This window comes from Lycium ferocissimum, chromosome 2 (genome assembly GCF_029784015.1).
Source record: "Lycium ferocissimum isolate CSIRO_LF1 chromosome 2, AGI_CSIRO_Lferr_CH_V1, whole genome shotgun sequence".
Classification (NCBI taxonomy): domain Eukaryota; kingdom Viridiplantae; phylum Streptophyta; class Magnoliopsida; order Solanales; family Solanaceae; genus Lycium; species Lycium ferocissimum.
The window spans coordinates 11,965,307-11,984,700 of NC_081343.1; the positions used below are offsets into that span (position 1 = coordinate 11,965,307).

At 36.8% G+C, this 19,394-nt stretch overlaps 1 protein-coding gene across 1 annotated transcript; it reads left to right on the forward strand.

The window, feature by feature from the left end:
- The first annotated feature begins 8,129 nt into the window (after positions 1-8,129).
- Positions 8,130-12,870, forward strand: LOC132033707 (calcium uptake protein, mitochondrial-like). Its single transcript, XM_059423758.1, has 7 exons — positions 8,130-9,025; positions 9,134-9,201; positions 11,045-11,268; positions 11,374-11,457; positions 11,706-11,919; positions 12,025-12,321; positions 12,473-12,870. The coding sequence occupies exons 1-7, from the start codon at positions 8,731-8,733 to the stop codon at positions 12,488-12,490; spliced, it is 1,200 nt and encodes a 399-aa protein (XP_059279741.1). The 5' UTR covers positions 8,130-8,730; the 3' UTR covers positions 12,491-12,870.
- The last annotated feature ends 6,524 nt before the right edge of the window (positions 12,871-19,394 follow it).

Sequence of the window (19,394 nt, forward strand, 5' to 3'; positions counted from 1 at the left end):
TTTCCGATACGCACTTTGTTTATCTATGTATCTCGTTCGTTCTCCGCATATTCTCCCCCCGATTTTAATTTTATTTATTACGGGGGCTTACTTTACATATTCCGCACATTTTTTCGTACCGACCCCCCTTCTTCGGGCCGCGTTTCATGCCCGTGTGTACGTACACACGCTTGCGTATCCGCCCGCTTAGGCTATCTACCAGTTTCTTACGTCGCTCCTTTGTTCGAGCTCGTATTTTGGCATACGCTCTTTCTCTGATATATGTATATACAGATTTTATGGGTACGACGGGGCCCTGTCCCGTCATATGTTTATGTTTTCAGTCGATAGAGGTCTGTAGACATGTGTTGTGGGTTTTGTATATGTTCTGTGAGTTTTGTGTATGTTGGGGATTGTGTATATATTTTGTGATGGCCTGATCGGCCTTCGTGCGCCATGCTCACTTTTGTGCGTCATCTGACGATATCCTTTAACTATTATATATGTGTATTTTGCTATTACGCTAATGTGGGATAAGGGTACGTATGAGTGTCCAACTCGGGCACGAGTCGCGGCCTACGGGATTGGGTCGTGACATTAACGTTCACCGTCGTAGCTTGAACAATCTACATTAGAAGGATCCATACCATAGTTAAGCCTTAATGATACTCTTAAATTCAAACTAGAATAATTCATGATCTAATGAAAATTGGGCAGCATTTCCCCTATCTCGTCAACTTCCACCATATTACAAAACAACTCCCAAACATCCATAATACACTCATAATATCATAATCAAGTAATCACATTCCATTAAGCCTTTAAAATTCATCCTTATGTTCAACGTATACCAACAACCTCACACCCATTTTAGCACATTTTCATACAATGCTTCCTTGTCACCATTACTACCTTCCATAGTAAGATTATATCTATATCATACTAAGAATCACGACTTACGTTAGCTTACTACTCAAAAACATCATAAAAGTTACATTGAGCCCTCATTTTCTACTTTCTCCTTCTACCCAAGTTCTCTAACAACCAAGCATTAATGATAACATGAAATAAGCATGAAAATTTCTTTTATCTCATGGGAATGAGCTTTGGAGCAGCTATCAACTTAGGTGAAAACCCTAGCTTCAATATTCAAGAATCTCTTGTAGTCTACTAGCCCTAGGAAGCCTTCTAACACGTGAACACTTTTGATTCTTGCCTCTTGATCTTTGTTTTCTCTTGGATTGGAGTGGAATATGCTTGGAGAAGGGTTTTGAGCTTTCAAGACTTGTGGTAACTGAAAATTGAAATAAATAAACAAAGGCCATCTATTTATACAAAAATTTAAAAATCAGCCCGATGGACTTATACGGACCACTTATACGGTCCGTATAATATTATACGGTCCGTATAAGTGGACCATATAGCACCACGAAGGAAGTGACCCTTTATGTAAAGGGCCATGTTATACGGACCCTCTTATACGGACCGTATAAAGTTATACGGACCGTATAAGTGGTCGTATAACTCCCAGTTTTGTGAAACTTTCTCTCATTGATTCGTTTAACTTCCAATCCTCGTGGAACCTTCTTGGCACTTACATAACACTTCATTAACCATACAATAGGCCCTATATCAGCCTCTAAATACATCACCAAATAAATGTTAGTTCAATCATAGCGAAATCCTTTCCGAACACGACTTATATTTCACTTCCTTCAACAAACTAAAGCTCATGTATTCGTGCAACTTCAAAATCTTATGGTATGCACCTCAAGCTATCTAATACCTTCCTTAATCTCATAAGGGTTTCATAATCACCTTAAGCTCACATTAGCCTATCCACAAGGCAACAAAATGAAAATTTCCGAGGTGTAACAGAGGAGAGTTAGAGAGAGAAAGTGGAGAATCGAGCAAGTTCGAGGTCCCGAATCCCGAGGCTCGTGAAGGGTAAAGTGTAGAACGAGTTGTTACCGTCGTTTTAAGCCAAAAAGTTGACTTATAAGTTGTTGATTTCGTGGTTGTTGACCATTAAAGGTATGTTTCAGTTGTTTATCACGTTATTAACTTGATTCTCGATTGATCTGATGGATTAAAGTGCTGAAAATATTGTTATAATTACTGTATAAATTGTATTAAGGCGTTGTGGTTTAGGAGTTGTTTTGGATGGAATATTATGATGGATTTAGATAGATTATTGATGGAATATCGTTGGGCTTGTTGTTGTTGATGTTATTATTGGTATATTAGCTGAATTTGGAATTGTTGGGTTGGTAGGATTTTAGAGGAGATGTTGTCCAAATCCCGCTAGGCGAAAGAATAAATGATTAGTTAGAATAATCTTGTTGGCCTAGTCTTAATCCCTATATTGTTGATTGTTATCTAGTTGACTAAGCTCGGGAGCGGACTCGAGGATTAGAGGCGTAAATAAGGTATGTAAGGCTAACCCTTCTTTCATACTTTGGCATGATTCCTTTTATATGACTCCTAAAGAACGTAAAACATAAGTACTCTATTCTTAGTTGGATTAGAAGTCGATATCCAATGTCTTGTTTCGTTCATGCTATACTCTTGTTGATAATTCAAAGGAAGCTTCTGCGATACATTATACTTACATGTTCACTACAAAGAAAATGGTAAATGAAAGAAACTCTGAAACTTATTCTCAAATCTCTCCAAAGGGAGTTGTAATCTAAACCACTCTGAAAGGGGTGCAACGTTTTGTAACTTCATTACATAGTTATACTGTATATCATATGTATTGTTATTGTTCCACCTGATCAGCTAGATTATGATATTGTTAAGCCGGAAGCGATTGCCCGAAGGGGCCACCCTAGCTAAGCCGGAAGTGGCTGCCCGAAGGGGCCATCATGACTACGCCGGAAGCGATCGTCCGAAGGGACTATTGTGTTATTAGCCGGAAGCGGCTACGAGTAGGATATTCTATATTTATATTGTGATATGATAGAATTGTGTAAGGGACCATATGACATGGTTCATAAGTGCTGTTCCAGGTTACTCCCAGGTTGCTTTCTAAACTTGCTTACTGTTACGCTTTCCTTGTTTTATGATTCAGTATTGCCTTACATATTCAGTACATATTCCATACTAACCCCTTTTCTTTGGGGGCTGCATTTCATGCCCACAGGTTCAGGGACGCGGTTAGACGATCCAGCCACCTAGGACGAGTCGATTGAGAGTCGAACCCACTTACTTCGAGACTCGTTCGGCTTGGTATACTTTTGTTTGTATATATTATGGGTACGACGGGGCCCTGTCTCGTCACTTACGTACGATTATACTCTTATAGTAGTCTGTGGATAGCGTAGGTGTCATTGGTACTGTTTGGCCTTGCCGGCCTTTGCTTTGTTGTACAGAAGTATCGGCAGCCTTGTCGGCTTGCCTTGTGATATGTTACATATATATAAGTATGTTTTGAGTTACAGATGGACTTTGGTATTCTGTTTACAGCTTTCAAACTTAGTTAAATAGACCCTATTGAATGTCATGTTTGAGTACAGGTAACATAAGTTGGGTTATCGGGCAGGTCAAGCTCGGTCACTCGTCATGGCCCTAGGTTGGGTCGTGACAGAGGTCCATATACCAACCCGTGATTTCCCATCGAGTTCCTAGACATTTTAGGCTTTCAATCACAATACTTAGCCCCGTAGGCTCTAAATCACAATACTGAGCCCTTAAGCTCACAATAGCTGTCTCTAGCCAATCATGCTCATAAAATCATCATCACTCCATCTGGAACTATTTTTCCTCGCATCACGTATGTATCCTCAATATAATAGCATGAATATGACATGCACCACAATAAGAAATCAAGATAAGCAATAAAGACTCAACATTTAACACTTTTCCACTTTTATAACAAGTAATTTAGGAGTGATGAGAACATATAATAACAAATAAGACAGGTAATAAGCATAGAAGAAATAAATAAGGGACCTCATATCCCAATCACAGACACAAATCAATCTATGCTATCAGCTAATGCCCAAAGCATGGCATTCAAACCAGACTTTATAATGGAAATTACACAAATACCTATATTATGAGACCGGTACCCGATACAAGTGCTCGTCACCTCATATGTATCGGGACCCCCTTAATTACCTCATTAATCCCTCTTGTTTGGTCCAATTAAGCCAACTATGATGCTTTAATTAAGGTCAGAAAGTCTCAATTACCTGAATTGAAGTCCGACGATCACAAAGAAAGCCTCACTCTTTCGTAGAGCCTCCGAATGATCCCAATCTATTCAAACACGTTATTTAAATAAAAATACGAGTCCATCGGTATCCATATTGCCATAAAAGAAATTCAGATCCAAAAAATCAACCCAAAACCCCGTCTCAAACCTCGAAGGTCAAAACTGTAATTTTATTGCAAAATCAGGTTCAATATGGTCAAATTATTACTTTGGGAAGTTATATGAATCCAATTATACTCATATTGCTATGCTTTAATTCAGACTCAAAAATTCACCCAAAATAGGATTGTGAGCCCCGAAGGGTAAAATGGAAAAGTCATCCTATAATTAGTCTACCCATGACCCATGGAGTCCAGATCTAAAAAATGAACCAAATCCGAATCAATTCGATGATTAATTAAAGAAATCTCATTTCCAACTTAGGGTTCTTAAATTCCAATTTTCCTTAGCTGAAATCATGATTCTCAAGATGAAATCTCATGTTAATCGGTGATATAATGATGAAAAGAGGATTAGAGACTTACACATTTGAAGAATCTTGAAGAACCTCTCTAAAAGCTCTTCAATCCAAGCTCCCAAGTTCCAAATATGAGAATGGAATGTTTTGGATCGTTTTCTGAATTAAATACCACTAGACGCAAATCCTTCTTTGCGATCACGGGGCCCTTCTCGCATCCGCGAACGCTGACCTTGACCCGACCCATTTTTCTCAACGCGATCGCAGCCCTTAACTTCTCTAGCCATCGTGATCGTGACTCTTGTCAATGTAGTCGCGATCAAGCACACCAGAACTGAACACCAGATTTTTCTGGTGTTTCCAAATCTTGGAATCGACCCTCGGAAATCATCCGGAACCCCTCAGACACAAACCAAATATGAAAACCAGTCCTACAACATCCAACGAACTTGCTCGCAAACTCAAGTCAATCACACGAGGTCTCCTTGACGCTGCGTTGACCAAGGTCAACTCCAAAACCAAAATCCTAATCAAAAGTCCAAAATACCCCCGAGACCCTCCGGAACCGAACCAATGAATCAACTAAGTCATAAACATCTACGAAGCTAATGGAACTAACAAATTTTTAATCCAGGTCTTATTTTTTCCTGTGACCATCTTTTTGCCATAAATAGGCATATTAAATGCTAAAACCGACTTCATTGTCAAAACCCAACCAAACGAACTCGAAAATTAGTTCCGTCAATTTTTACAGGTCATAAATAATATGAAAAATCTAACGAAATCTTCAGATCGCCAACCAGAACACGTTTTCCTCAAACAATCAATTAATCCAAATAATTAAACACCGGGGCTTCCAAAAAATGAAACCTTCTCCCAAAGTGAACCAAATGATATCCATTTGACGTCAGATTTTTGCAATCAAGTCAAACTAATTATTACGGAGCTTCTGGAATGGACGACATGCAAAATAGAACATCAGTTCTCAAAACGACCAACTGGATCGTTACATATTTGACTCGATGGGGATTTAAATTTATAATTCCTGAAGTTAAGTCAGCCAAAAAGATAAGTACAAAATTTTTACATTTCGCCTGAAGTCTATTATCTTGATTACTACCCCGTGGAAACTTCGCATAAAACTGTCACCCTACAAAACTATTTTTCATTGTTTTGATGAACTTGAAAAGCTCTCTTGAACCTCTTTAATAGAAGCTTCATCATTATGATTGTTGAGTTGAGCTAAATTCAAGTTTTGATGATTGACAAACAATGAACTAGGAGTGACAAATATACAAAAGGACCAGGTCCTTAGGTCCTTTAAAGGAATTGGTAAAGCTGGCAACAAGGTTGCAATAAACATTGGAAAAACCAGGTCCTTAGTAAGCGACTGGAGACGGCCATTGATCAAAGCTGGAAAACAGATTCCATAGGCAAGTAGAATTTATTGAGGAATTGGGATTATGACTTCATCTGGTTAGTCAAGGAATATAAGATTCAACATGGAAATATTACCATAATTGCAAATATAAAAAGTGTTTTAGGATTAGGAGAAAACGTATGGAGGCCGACGCAAATAAGGAAACCAAGTTTAACATGGATTGGGTTCTTGAATTTTTTGAACAAATTCTTGTTTGGTTTTAGATAACACGTCTAGAAGGACACAACCATTCCTACTCATATATGAAGCACCACATTGATATTGTTGAAGAAGAGACATTATCGCAAAGATTGAAAATTTATTCAAGCAAATAGTGTCATTGTGAGAGAGTCAACTATCAACTAATAGAACACGTTCCAAAGAAGATTACTTCTTACAGTTCTTTAGTTGTTTAGTTTGATTCTTGGTCTTGAGTTGTAACCTATTTACTTTACGAGAAGTTTTATAATAGGTGTTGCAATGAGTTGTAAATGGTTTTCAAGATTAGGTAGAGTCAACTGCTCAAGAGTTTTAGTGAAATTGTTGACAAATCCTAATGAGATAGGTCCTTGTTCTTAACTCCCTTAAGGAATGAGTTTTTCACATAAAATTTCTTGTGATTTACTATTCTGCATTTTACTTCTTGTTATAGCTGCGGAACCTGGTTCTTCAATGCAATAATGGCAACATAAAATAACATTGATCCATAACAAGTGGTTAAAAAGTGACTGCCTATAAAAAATGAAATAAGCTTAATTTCTGTAATAACCAAACATAAATAAACAAGACCGCAAAGATGGTATTTTTTTTAATTAAAAAAAAAAAAAAAAAGATAGAGAAAGAAAGCCAAGGAAACTCTTTACAAGAGAATTCTAGAAAAAGCTTACTCATTTTAAAAGCTAAATTTCTTATGTTTGATTTTTGGAATAGTGAAAAATGGGAATAAAGCACAAAGAAGAAGGAAAAAACAGGGAATACAAGGCTTGTTGAAGAAAATGGAGAAGAATCAACAAATATTTGGCGTTCAATATTGAGGAGAGAATTAGTGAATCCTTTTAGTTCTCTTTGGCTAGAATACTGAATACTCACTCAGTGAGAGAGTGATGGTCAGAACTCAGAGGAAAGCTACCATGAAACGTGAGCACTGGGTACCGATGAAAAGATATTTAAGCAAAAGCTGCGAAGGAATTGAGCGGAATCAGGTTAAAAGTGGGTTGAATTGAGCGCTTGAACTGAGCTAAGTTGGCGATCAGCTTCAAAATTGGTTACGTTGAATAGGATTTAGCTCACTTTTATATTACGGAAAAGGGAAAGATTTGCTCTTGTACTCTCACAAATAAGCTATATTTGTCACTCGTTATTCTTTTTCAATATATTTGCTTTGTCATCCAACTTTGAGGTTATATTTGCCTTGTAATCTCAAAAAAGTCATATCTTATGTGACATATTTTTTTTCTAAATTAATTATTTTAACTTGTCCACCCAATTAAAACTGGCCCACCAACCAAAATAAACCAAACTCCTTTTCCATGGCCCTCATCTTCTTCATAGAAATTCTCCTCTCCGCCGCCGCAGAGATCCGGATCTTCAAACTGTGTGAATCCATGTCTCAGCTCCTCAAGCACTCTTTCTGTATCCAAAAAATTTAAATTAAATCATTATCAATTCAATCAAACTACTCCTCAATTTTAGTTTAATGGTTCACATATTCATTCCATTCCATTTATGCCCAATATCATTCCAGTAGTAAATAATTTTTCGAATGAAATGATACCTCAGTACAATTAGAGGGCACGACAGCCATGAAATTCAGTCACTAAGGATGAGAGCAGCTCTCTATTGATCAGTGCTTACTCCAAAACGGTTGTGTCACTGAACGACTAATGATTTATCCTCTCGTTTTCTTTCCCTTGGGCATTCGGGCCTCCGCCGCAGCAGAGTTGAGGATCCTGGCGGGAGATGAGGGCATGGAAAGGGAGTGAATGGTTGGAAGTTGGGTTTATTTTGGTTGATGGGGGGGGGGGGGGGGGGGGTTTAATCGCGGGCGGATTAAAATAATTAAAATAGTGACCAGATTTAATTTGGAAAAAAATGACATATAGGCGCATAGAAAAATTAAGATGGGACATGGAGATTTAACAGAATAGGGATAATATTCCTTTTATTTAGAGTACATGAGCTAATATGTTGAAAAAGATCTAACGAAGGGCAAATATAATTTTTTGAGGGTACAAGGGCAAATTTGACCATTTTCCATTTAAATTATTTTTTGCCCGAGCTATGAAATTTTGAACTGGTTAGGCGGGCCACTACTATTGGGTCCACATTTAACACCCTTAAACAGGTTGAATATTTTTAAAAAGTTGCATTAAATCTTTAAAAGGAAAGGAATTTTTAATGTAAATTTGCATTTTTATATGCAACATAACTGCCTAGGCTGCTGAGAAAGAGAAGCAACTACCTTGGAGACCGTTATGAAAAAAGCAGATCCAAAAACACACCTAAGAAACTCCCCACACCTCTCTTTCTTGGTCAAATATATGCGTACTATTCTCACTTTCCCCTTTCCAAGGATCACCCTTTTGTCTGTTTTCTTTAACAACTTTAGTCTCTGATCCTCTTCTTGGTCTCTCTGCTATTGTAATTATTACTACTATGCATTCTTGGGCATTCTTTAGAACATCTAAGCCTGCAATCCGAGTGCTTGCGGCTCAAAATTCTGTATTTATTCGTTCCATCTTCACCAAATCAAACGATTTTCGTTCTGCCTCCAATGAATATAAAAGTCGTAGAACACTGGTTGAATCCTTTTTGGGTTCTGGGCTCATTATTGCTGCCTCAACTTTAGCTCTTTATTATAATATTTCATCCTCTTCTGAACATATTTGTTATGCTGATTCTGCAAGTAGAAATGAAGACCCTGGGAAAAAGTCCAAGTTTTTATTTGGAGGTATTTGCAAGTTATATAAACTAATTAATGATTAATTTTCATTTTCCTTTCTTAAAAAATCTTTCTTGAACATTTGTGGTTTTAGTTTGCTTTCTTCTGAATTTTCAGATTCTTACCGGAAAAAGGTTTTCTTCAAGTACGAGAAACGGTTGAGACTGCAAAGTCCTCCTGAAAAGGTAAGGGATATCATTAGGTACGCGCGTCAATTTTAAGGTGATTGTTGATAAAGAATGGATGTGGGTCTCCACTCAAGGATCGAAACTTCTCCATAAAGCGAGACAATGTTTAAAAGTTTAAACAACTACGGTGTCAAATAGGCAGGTTGGGCAGGTTTCGCCCAGAGTTTACTTGGCTAATGATTAGGCTAAAAATAGGGTCATAACCTAGCCGGTCCTATTCTTACTAAGTTTTACTGAGAAAATGACCAAGTGAGCCCCCAACATTTGATCGAAGTCCAACTACACACCTTATCTTTGCTGGGGGTCCTATTACCTCGGGCATTTTAAAAGTGGAATATACTCACCCTTAAAAAGTCACACCCACATATGTGTTGGCGGATGAAGTGCACGCGCCTGGCACGTGTAAATCTCAATTATTATTTTTTTTCATTTTTTTCTTATTCTTTCCCTTTTTCTGATTTATTATTCCATTTTTTTTAACTTCTTTTTCTTTTCTTTCTCTTCCACCTGTGCTTCTTCAGAGCATGTCACAATCTACTTACTTACTCCAAGAGCTGATCTTTTTCATAACAATTAGTGTAGAGATTCATCTAGTGTTACTCAAATTTGCAGGTTTGTTTTTGGGTTTTCATGATATGAAGTTTTCTTATCTATCTAAATTCTTGATTTGATTCCTATTTTGTTTAATGTTGGCATCTAGATTGATGGGTCATTCAAATTTTCAATTGGGTCTTTAATTTCTTTTTCTATTTGTCTATCTATCATGAAAACCCAAAAACAAACAGTGGTGAAATTGGTGTAGTTCTGGCACTGAACTGGTGGGGGAACGATGGTCACCGCTGAAATGAAGGTGGTGTTTGGTCGGCGATCTAGAGCTCTATTTTTAGGTCTCTATTTTCTTGTTTTGATCTTATTCGCTGTTATGAGAAAAAATGGAGTTTGGCGGTGGAAATTTTTCCGGCAACATAAATCCGGTGACTTGTTGAAGAGAAGAAGAAGGAAGAGAAAGAAAATGAAAAAGAAAGAGAGAATATAAAAAATCGGAAAATTAATATTAAATAAAAACACTTATAAAAATAATGTTTTAATAATCCATTTTTGTCTCTCACTCTCTTTGAGAGAGTGAAATACACTCTCTTTGCCACCTCAAAGATTTAGGGAGTAATATATTCCACTTTTAAAATGTCCAGGGGGTAATAGGACCCCCGCAAAGGTAAGTTCTGTAGTTGGATTTCGGTCAAACGTTTGGGGCTTATTTGCCCATTCTCTCAAGTTTTAATTGTTTGTCAGTTGTTTTATAATTTTTTAAGTACCTACTAAAATTAATATTTTTCTTTATTATGGCTATATATATATATCAAGTAATTTTGTCACCCCCAATCAGCACAACATTAGTTCATGGGAATGATTTTGTTGGTAACATTGCAATTTGGTTGGTGCACAAAAATAAGATATAGTTTCTTGTCTATAAGATATTTCCCTTTAACTTTGCATCGAATTTTCTTTTTGTCCGGAGTCTCAAGTATAGTACCAAGATGCATAAAGCGAATCAAATAAAAGGAAGAACCTAAAATTCTTTAGGCAAGAACTTTCTACTCAGAGCACATTACAGACATATTACACATGATACTTTGTGAAATTATACGGAGGAGGACGGTGTACCAAAGTAAATCAGTACCAAATCATGTCAAAATGGATTGTGTTCTATACTATTCGCAACAATACATCTGATTTCATTTTTCCGTACCACGCTTACGCCATTGAAACGTGAATATGTGTGAAATTGTATTTGTAGTATTATCTATTATGCATTCTTACTTTGTTTTTATGTTGATTCCAGGTGTTTGAGTACTTTGCGTCTTACCGAACTCCAGGTGGCGAAGTCTGTATGACTCCAGGAGACTTAATGCGAGCAGTTGTACCGGTGTTTCCTCCATCTGAAACAACTGGTGTTAGAGGGGGTTATCTCAAAGGAGAATCCCCTTCAAGTGAGCTAAATTGTGCTCCTTCTGAATTTTTCATGCTCTTCGATACCAATAATGATGGACTTATATCATTTGCAGAGTGAGTATTTTTCACGCCAACTTGGTTTGAAATATTCCTAGGTACTATCATCATCTCTAGATAGCGTGTTGTGAGCAATAAGCAGTAAAATTCCACTTGGATCAGGTACATATTTTTTGTTACACTACTGAGCATCCCGGAATCAAGCTTTTCGGAGGCATTTCAAATGTTTGACCTTGACAATGATGGGTATGTCATTTTTCATCAGATTATCCTGTTATTCTTTTTTCTATTACTCTATGTGCGGAATCGGATATGCTGGTTTGCTATTGTTATACCCTTAGATTTGTTTATTGCATAGACAGATGTCGTGTGCTTAATAAGAAAATACGTGCTTTACAATAAGCTCTTACAAGAGTCAACAACATACATCAAGAAACTTTTATAAAAACAAGCTTCATGCGTCTTCTAGTTGTTCTGATTAGTTTGATGAACAGAGGAGTTGACAAGGAAGAATTTAAGAGAATGATGGAACTCATGCGAACTGCTAATAGACAAGGTGCTAAGCATAGAAATGGAATGCGATTTGGACTAAAAGTCACTGGTTCAGTAGAGGAAGGAGGTCTGTTGGAGTACTTCTTCAGCAAAGATGGCAACGGGCGCCTTGAGCAAGAAAAATTTGTTCAGTTCTTACGAGATTTACATGATGAAGTATGTCTTTCCGGTTCCAGAAATACAATAATCTAATTTTCCTGTGCCTTCTTGATGAGGCTATTGTAGGTATTCCATGTGTCAAATTCCCTTTATGAATTTCAGATATCGCGATTGGAATTTGGCCATTATGACTACAAGTCACAAGGAAGCATTTCTGCCAAAGATTTTGCTCTATCAATGGTTGCATCTGCTGATATAAGTCACATCAACAAGTTTCTTGATCGAGTAGAAGATCTGGATGGTGAAACACGGCTTAGAGACGTACGCATTACATTCGAGGAATTCATGAGCCTTGCTCAGCTACGCAAAGAATTGCCGTCATTTTCTCAATCCATCTTAAGCTATGGGAAAGTAAATGGACTTTTGTCGAAGCAAGAGTTGAAAGAAGCTGCTAACCAAGTATGATAGTCTTTAAAAGCTCTTCTCTTCCTCACTAAAAATTTGACCAACGTACTTCGCTAATGATGACTCATATGTGTCTTACCAGGTTTGCAAAAGATATCCCTTACTGATAACGTGGTGGATTTGATATTTTTCATGTTTGATTTAGATTGTGATGGGACTTTAAGCTCAGATGAGTTCCTAAGAGTGCTGCAAAGAAGAGAGCCAGAGAGTTCACAACAAAGAGAGTCAGGTGTTGTGGGCTTCTTCTCTGGCTGGCTGGACTCCACAAAAAAGTAGTTTTTCTTGCAAGAGCACTCGCTAATTGTTTTTGATTTACTAACACCTTTTGACCCTAGGGAAAATGATTCAACAATAGTGGATACTGATAAAGATTGTAGAGAATCCAACATTTTGTATTAGTTTTTATCAATAGGAATTCTATGAAGGGAGTTGAACTTTTAGAGTTCCACATCTGGGCATTGTACAGGGCCTGCGTATAAAATGCCTCAATTCATAAGCAGTAATGTACAATAATAGTTTGTGTTGTTCCCCATATCAGAAAGCTGCTGTCATCCTATTTCATCATTTACAGATAATAATTGTTCGAAAATTGCTAATAATAAGTGAAGGTTTCGAATTCAATTGTAAAAGTAACTATAAATAGACAGATTAAATTAGAAAGAATAAAAATAGATCAACAGAGTAAACTGGAACTTCTCTGAGAATATTTCAATTTCAAGGTCTAGAAAGTGATAAAATAGATCGGGATCTAATAGAAATAGGCCTCCATATTCCTACCTTTCGGTATCTATCAATTTGAATCTCATTAAAACTATGGATCTGATGCTTAAACTGTTCCTATGGTCAATCGAAAAGGCTAGTGGATGTAAGAGAAACAAACACTATAGAAAACTGGGCGAAAATCATTTTCACCTTCAACTTAGTCATAAAAATCAAATTCCGTTTTGTTATTCAAACTGTTCTCAAAACAATAAACGTCGTTAGTAAACAATGTTCAAACAGTGAAGCACTATTTTAATAAAATCGAGCAAACAAAATGACAAAAACACTATCTGAGTCCACAGAATTCACTATGTGTCCTTAAGGAATTTAATCCTTTCACTGTACCTGAGGTTATGGATTACTTCCTCCTAGGATAAAATGGATTAACCTCTTGATGGCGTAGAACCCCACGAACTTCGTCGAACGCAAATTAGGCAACAAATCACACGACACTACTATAATTTTGTTTTGAAAACAAATGCAGAGAACAGTTTAAAGGGGAGAAAAAATTCAGATTTTTTTGTCTCAAAGCTGAGGCAAATCCTTTGAATTTATAGACAATGAAAGGGTGAGATGGAAATGTGCAATCCAAAAGGTGCCTTTTGGGTTCATCCCAAAAGGTACTTTTTCTCATTTCTCATTCGCACCTTAAAATCCCAACAATCCCCCACATGACCGGGGAATGACTATATGATTAAAACATACATAAAAAATTGTGTGATTTGTAAGCAAGGATTAATTCAATCTGGATAAGTAGGTTTCCCTTTGAACTTTCTATAGTGAACATGTATCGGATATACTCGGTCAATCGGTAGAATTGATATCTTTGAACCGTCGAGTTTTGGTGTATACCTAGACAACCACATGTCACACAATTAACCCTTTAACCGTCTTTGGTTCTCACTGTTGTGTTCGTTTCAGCCATGAACACCGCTTGGTTTCATGAATGCGTAGCGCATGGGCCTTTACCTGACATACTCCTTGAAGTGGCTTGCACTTCACACTCACATAGGTGATTCCTAAATGTGTCTATACACTATTTGGTCATACCTGTCAAACTTAGAAACCATTAAAAAGCTTAAGCTTTAATAACTCGTTAAAAGCCTTAATGCTTTATCCTTGTTTATGAACATTGTCTTCATCATGAGAATAGGTTGAGTTATTTGATAATGTTGAACCGTCATTCATAACTTTGTTTGTTCTCTTTGAACCTATCTCATGGGATCTCCAGTCTACTAGATAGAGTTACCGCCGTGATGACATGTCCTAGGCCCTAAACCCATTCCCTTCGAAGATCATTCAACCGCCTATATAATTAGGCCTTTTATAAGTGGATCCGACATGTTATCTCTTGACCTTACATAGTCAATTGTGATAACTTCACTAGAGAGTAGTTGTCTAACGGTATTATGTCTTCGTCATATGTGACAAGACCTTTTGTTATACATAATGCTCCTGGCCCTTCTTCACCAGTTTTGTCTAAAGTTATGAACTCAGACTCCATTGTAGAGCGGGTGTTACATGTCTATTTGGATGATTTCCAAAGCACTGCTCGTTCACCCATGGTAAAAACGTATCCACTTGTGGATTTAGTTTCAGTTGATCCGGTGATCCAATTTGCGACATTGTATCTTTCAATAACTGCAGGATACCTGTTATAATGCAAAGCAAAGTTTTAAGTATGTTTCAACTACCCCAAAACTCGTTTCATTGCCAGCCAATGATTTTGGTCGGGATTACTTGTGTAGCGAATTGATTTACTTATAGCAAAAGTGATATCTGGTTGTGTACAGTTCATGATGTATATTAAACTTCCCAATACCCTGGCATAGTCTAATTGACACTCACTTTCACCTTTATTCTTTGCAAGAGCAAGATTTACGTCACTTGAAGTTTTTGCAGTTTTGAAATCTAAATACTTGAACTTCTCAAGTTATCTTTATATGTAATGAGACTGAGACAATCCTAGACCTTGAGGAGTCTTATGGATCTTAATTCCTAAAATTAAGTCAAAGAACTCCTAAGTCTTTCATATCAAAATTTCTAGCTATCATACGCTTGGTGGCATTTATGTCAGTAATGTCTTTACTCATTATCAACATATCATCAATGTTACGGTTCACTTTTATGCTAGTGCATAAAAGCTATTTAGAGGTTGTTGGTGCTCTAAATAGATTTTAGTATTTTTAGAGTCGCCACCTAATTTATTAAGGGAAATTAGGAAAACCTGGTAAAAGAGTTTATTCAACAAGGGAAAAAGCCCTTTTAGTACCAGAGTTTGAGGTAAAGGTTCTGATGATCCCTTAGAGAAGATTTTAAGCACCCTAGTATTAAGGATCCATAGAATACAGTTGACCTATGAGCTTCAATGTTTGATTTATTGTGATTATTTGCTAAGATGTTTATTTTACTGCTAAACTGTCATGCTAGTCATAAATTCAAAATTTCGGCAAAAAAGTCCCCTTAGAAAAGGGGGTTTTGGTTTCGAAAATCGTTATAAGTTTTCAATTCACTTTATTGCCAAACCAAGACACACTTGAGATTTCTCCCAAGTAGAGTCACTATTGATCCTAATAACATGAGTTTAGTACTTATAGGTTTTATTATCTATATAAGAAAATATGGAGTATATCTCTCTTTTGATAAGTGTGTGTGTGTGTGTATATATATAAAGAAAATTTGAAGGTTTTCTACTTAGCCTATTTTTATTAATTGAAGCTCAATAAGTCAAACTATATTCCCATCAAAACCATCTTATATATATATATATATATATATATATATATAGAGAGAGAGAGAGAGAGAGAGAGAATTTGAAGGTTTTGTACTTAGCCTATTTTTATTAATTGAAGCTCAATAAGTCAACCTATATTCCCATCAAAACCATCTTATCTCAATTTGGTTAAAGTAGATCTTTTCATGTTTTCGTCCCTAAGGTTTTTGGGTCTTATGCCCAACTACTGTTTTTCCTCTTCTTCTGAAAACTCCTTCTAGTTTAAGTGTAAAAAGAGTCCATTTGTTTTCTGAAAGTTTTGGGTTTGATTAGTGTTACTTGAAATAAATGGCCCAAGTTTTTTAAAGGAGGTGCCTTTTATTTAGTCCAAAGGATATTTCCTTATCCATTTTATTCAGTCCAAGCTTGTATTAAAAGCCCAAAAGGAGAAAACAATTACTGATTTTTCATAAAAATATTTCTGAAAAGGGCTTAAGGCCAAAAACTAATTCCCTTTTAGGTCATTTCATTTTGCCGATTTTCATGGAGGCGTAAAGCCCCCCCCCCCCCCCCCCCCCCCAAAAAAAAAAAAACTTATAAATTAATCCCATTTTTTAAGATCTATTTAGCCTTATCCAAACAACTTGAAACGGTTTTAAAATCTATCAAAGACTAAATATCGATTTCATGCAATTTTTAGAAGTTAAGGTGGTTTGAAAAAAATGATTTGGGCGACTTCCTAATAATGCTAAGTGTTTTTCTACGTTCTAACTCCTATAGGGTTCCAATATGCCATACAATTGTTTACATATACAATACATATACATATGATGATATACATAAATAAATAAGAGGAAAGGAATGAGAATTTGGACTGGGGGGCCTACCCAAACCCACCAGTGACCATTTTCAACATGGTTGGGCCTTCAATATGTTAGCTTCCCTTTCTATTTTCACGCGGGCTCGATCAAAGACAGTGATGTTGAGCCTCAGGCCGAATAGGTTTCAATGCAAAGGAGCGGCTCAAATGGCCCACGATATTTCACATGCAAACACGAAGGGGGAAAAATAAATCTATGGTTAGAAAGTATCTAAACTCCCTTACGAGACTAACAAGAAATTTAAAATCAAGTAAACATTACAACAAACATGGAGGCAGAGATACATATATACGGTTTATATATTCATAACAAACTTTAAACAAATAGACACAGTATTCAGTTCAAGGTGTGTGTCAAATGGTAGAAATGGGGTTCTTTATGTAGAACCCCAATCCTCATAAACCCTAGCCCCAAATCGATGTGGGAGTCTTGCAATTTTCGGAATTGCATCTCTCAATACCACATCCAACGGCCAAGAATCAAGTGAATCAACAAATAAAGGGTCAGATTTGACTCGAACAGTCAATCTATGGGGTTCTTCATAAACTAATAAAAATCGAGTATTTCAAACGCATGCAAACAAAACCCAATTTCAGTGCTTGAAGACTATTGCAAAGCGAAAACAATGAAAAGGGGGCTGATTTTACCGTGTTTGGCTATTCTATGGTGGAGAGAGGGTAAAGCATTAATTGCTTTACCCCATTTGATCGAGCATCTTCTGCGTAAACAAAAAGTAAACTCTCTCTTTTCCATTTTCAAGCCGATGACAAAGAGAGAGGAGAGAATGAGCCTAGGGTTTCAATTGAAACCCTTGGCTAAAGATGAACAAATGACACAAAGGGGTCGTTTGGCTTGAGACTTTGGCTTTTTTATTTTAAGCCAATTGGGCTGGGTCTGGCCCTATTTTGGGCTGGACTTGGCCAACTGCAAAGACATCGAGGGGGAGCCCAATTTGTGCATATGTATACACGATATAGATATGTGCATATGTATACACGATATAGATATGTGCATATGTATACACATATATGTATACACATGTGTATATCCGTGTATATATGCATATATGGAGGGGAAAATATGCAAAATTTTAACAAATAGCAAATTTAAACAATGTCCATTAATTGAACATTTAAATTATGACCATGTTATAACTAATTGACCAATTAAATACTAATTTTGCAAAAGTGACCTTAATTGAATTAAGCCATGAAATTGGCTATTTAAATTATGGCCATAATCGGCCGACAATTGATTATTTCAATTGTCGCCGCTATTAGCTATGTAGCAAATAACTTATGGATTTTAACCAAAATTAAACACTTATTAATTACAATTAATACTAATGCGCATAGAGTATGCAAAAAAAATAAAAAAAATTGAGGGGTAAGAATGATAAATTTATTTAATTGATTAGGTTATGATAATTTAAGCAATTAAATAATTAAATTTAGCAAATATTTTATATCAACTAAAAAATGTGTAGATTAATCTCTAAATGACTCATAATATTACTGAAGTTATTTTGCCAAATGAAATGGCAAAATATTATCGGAATAATTTTATAACAATCATTTTGACCTATAGATTTTGCTCCGTTTGATATTCAAGGACTCTGGATAATTAAATAAAATCATGGGAGGTCAAAAATTAGGTGTCAACAATCAGCTCTTTCCGTGTTCGGATTTAAGGACCATGCCTGAGCAACAAAACTTGACAACCCTGATTTTTGACCGACCCGATCTCAAGCTACCTCTCTTTTTATGCAATTTTCAATATATATGGCTAAACCCTGGTTTTTGGGTTTTGCTACATATCTCAGTTCATATGAGAATTCAGGCCACCTGTAGTTCGACTCAATTTGGACTAACATGCAAATTTAAGTAAATTTCGGATTTCCTGATTGTCAAAAATCGAGAAGTCCGGAGTGATTGGTTGGAGTGTGACTGAATCTCTGGAATTGACTTGCCTACATATCCCTGGTCTTGGGAATCAAGTCACTTATTGTTCGACTCGATAGGAGGAAAAGGTTATCCCTTATGTGGGAATGTCTTTATGCGTGCAGTGTGTGCCCGACCGGTTGCGAGAAGATTTAAAGAAGGCAAACAAACAAGCAAGCAAGTAATCTTGTGTGGCCAAGCATGGGTGGGAGCGATATTCCAAGTCTTGCCCGGAGAGCTTAAATCTCATGGGCACCCTATCTTGACCGGTTGCATAAGAAAAAGTTCCACATTTGCTGTGCATGTTTTTGGATCTGATTGAATCAGCCTGCTTCTTGTTTGGTGGCTACCAATCTTCTTCCATCTGCTAGGCAATATTGTGATTGCACTTGAAAATATTGCAGCTGTCTGGCCGGATTTACATCGTTTTGAACTTTTGGAGTGAATATTGTGGCTGACTGACCGGATTTACACCGCTTTGATATACTGGGTTGAAAACTGCAACCAAGCTGGCCAGATTTACATTGCTTTGACTCTTGAGTGAAGACTGCAACCAACTGGCCGGATTTACATCACGTGACTCTTTTAGCGAAAACTGAAGCTGGCTGACCGGATTTATATTACTTGACTCACTGGAGCGAAAAATGCACCCAATTGGCCGGATTTACATCGCTTGACCTTTGTAGCGAAAACTGCAACCAATTGACCGGATATACATCGCCCGACTCACTGGAGCGAAAACTAGACTCCGTAACTAGTCGATTTACATCG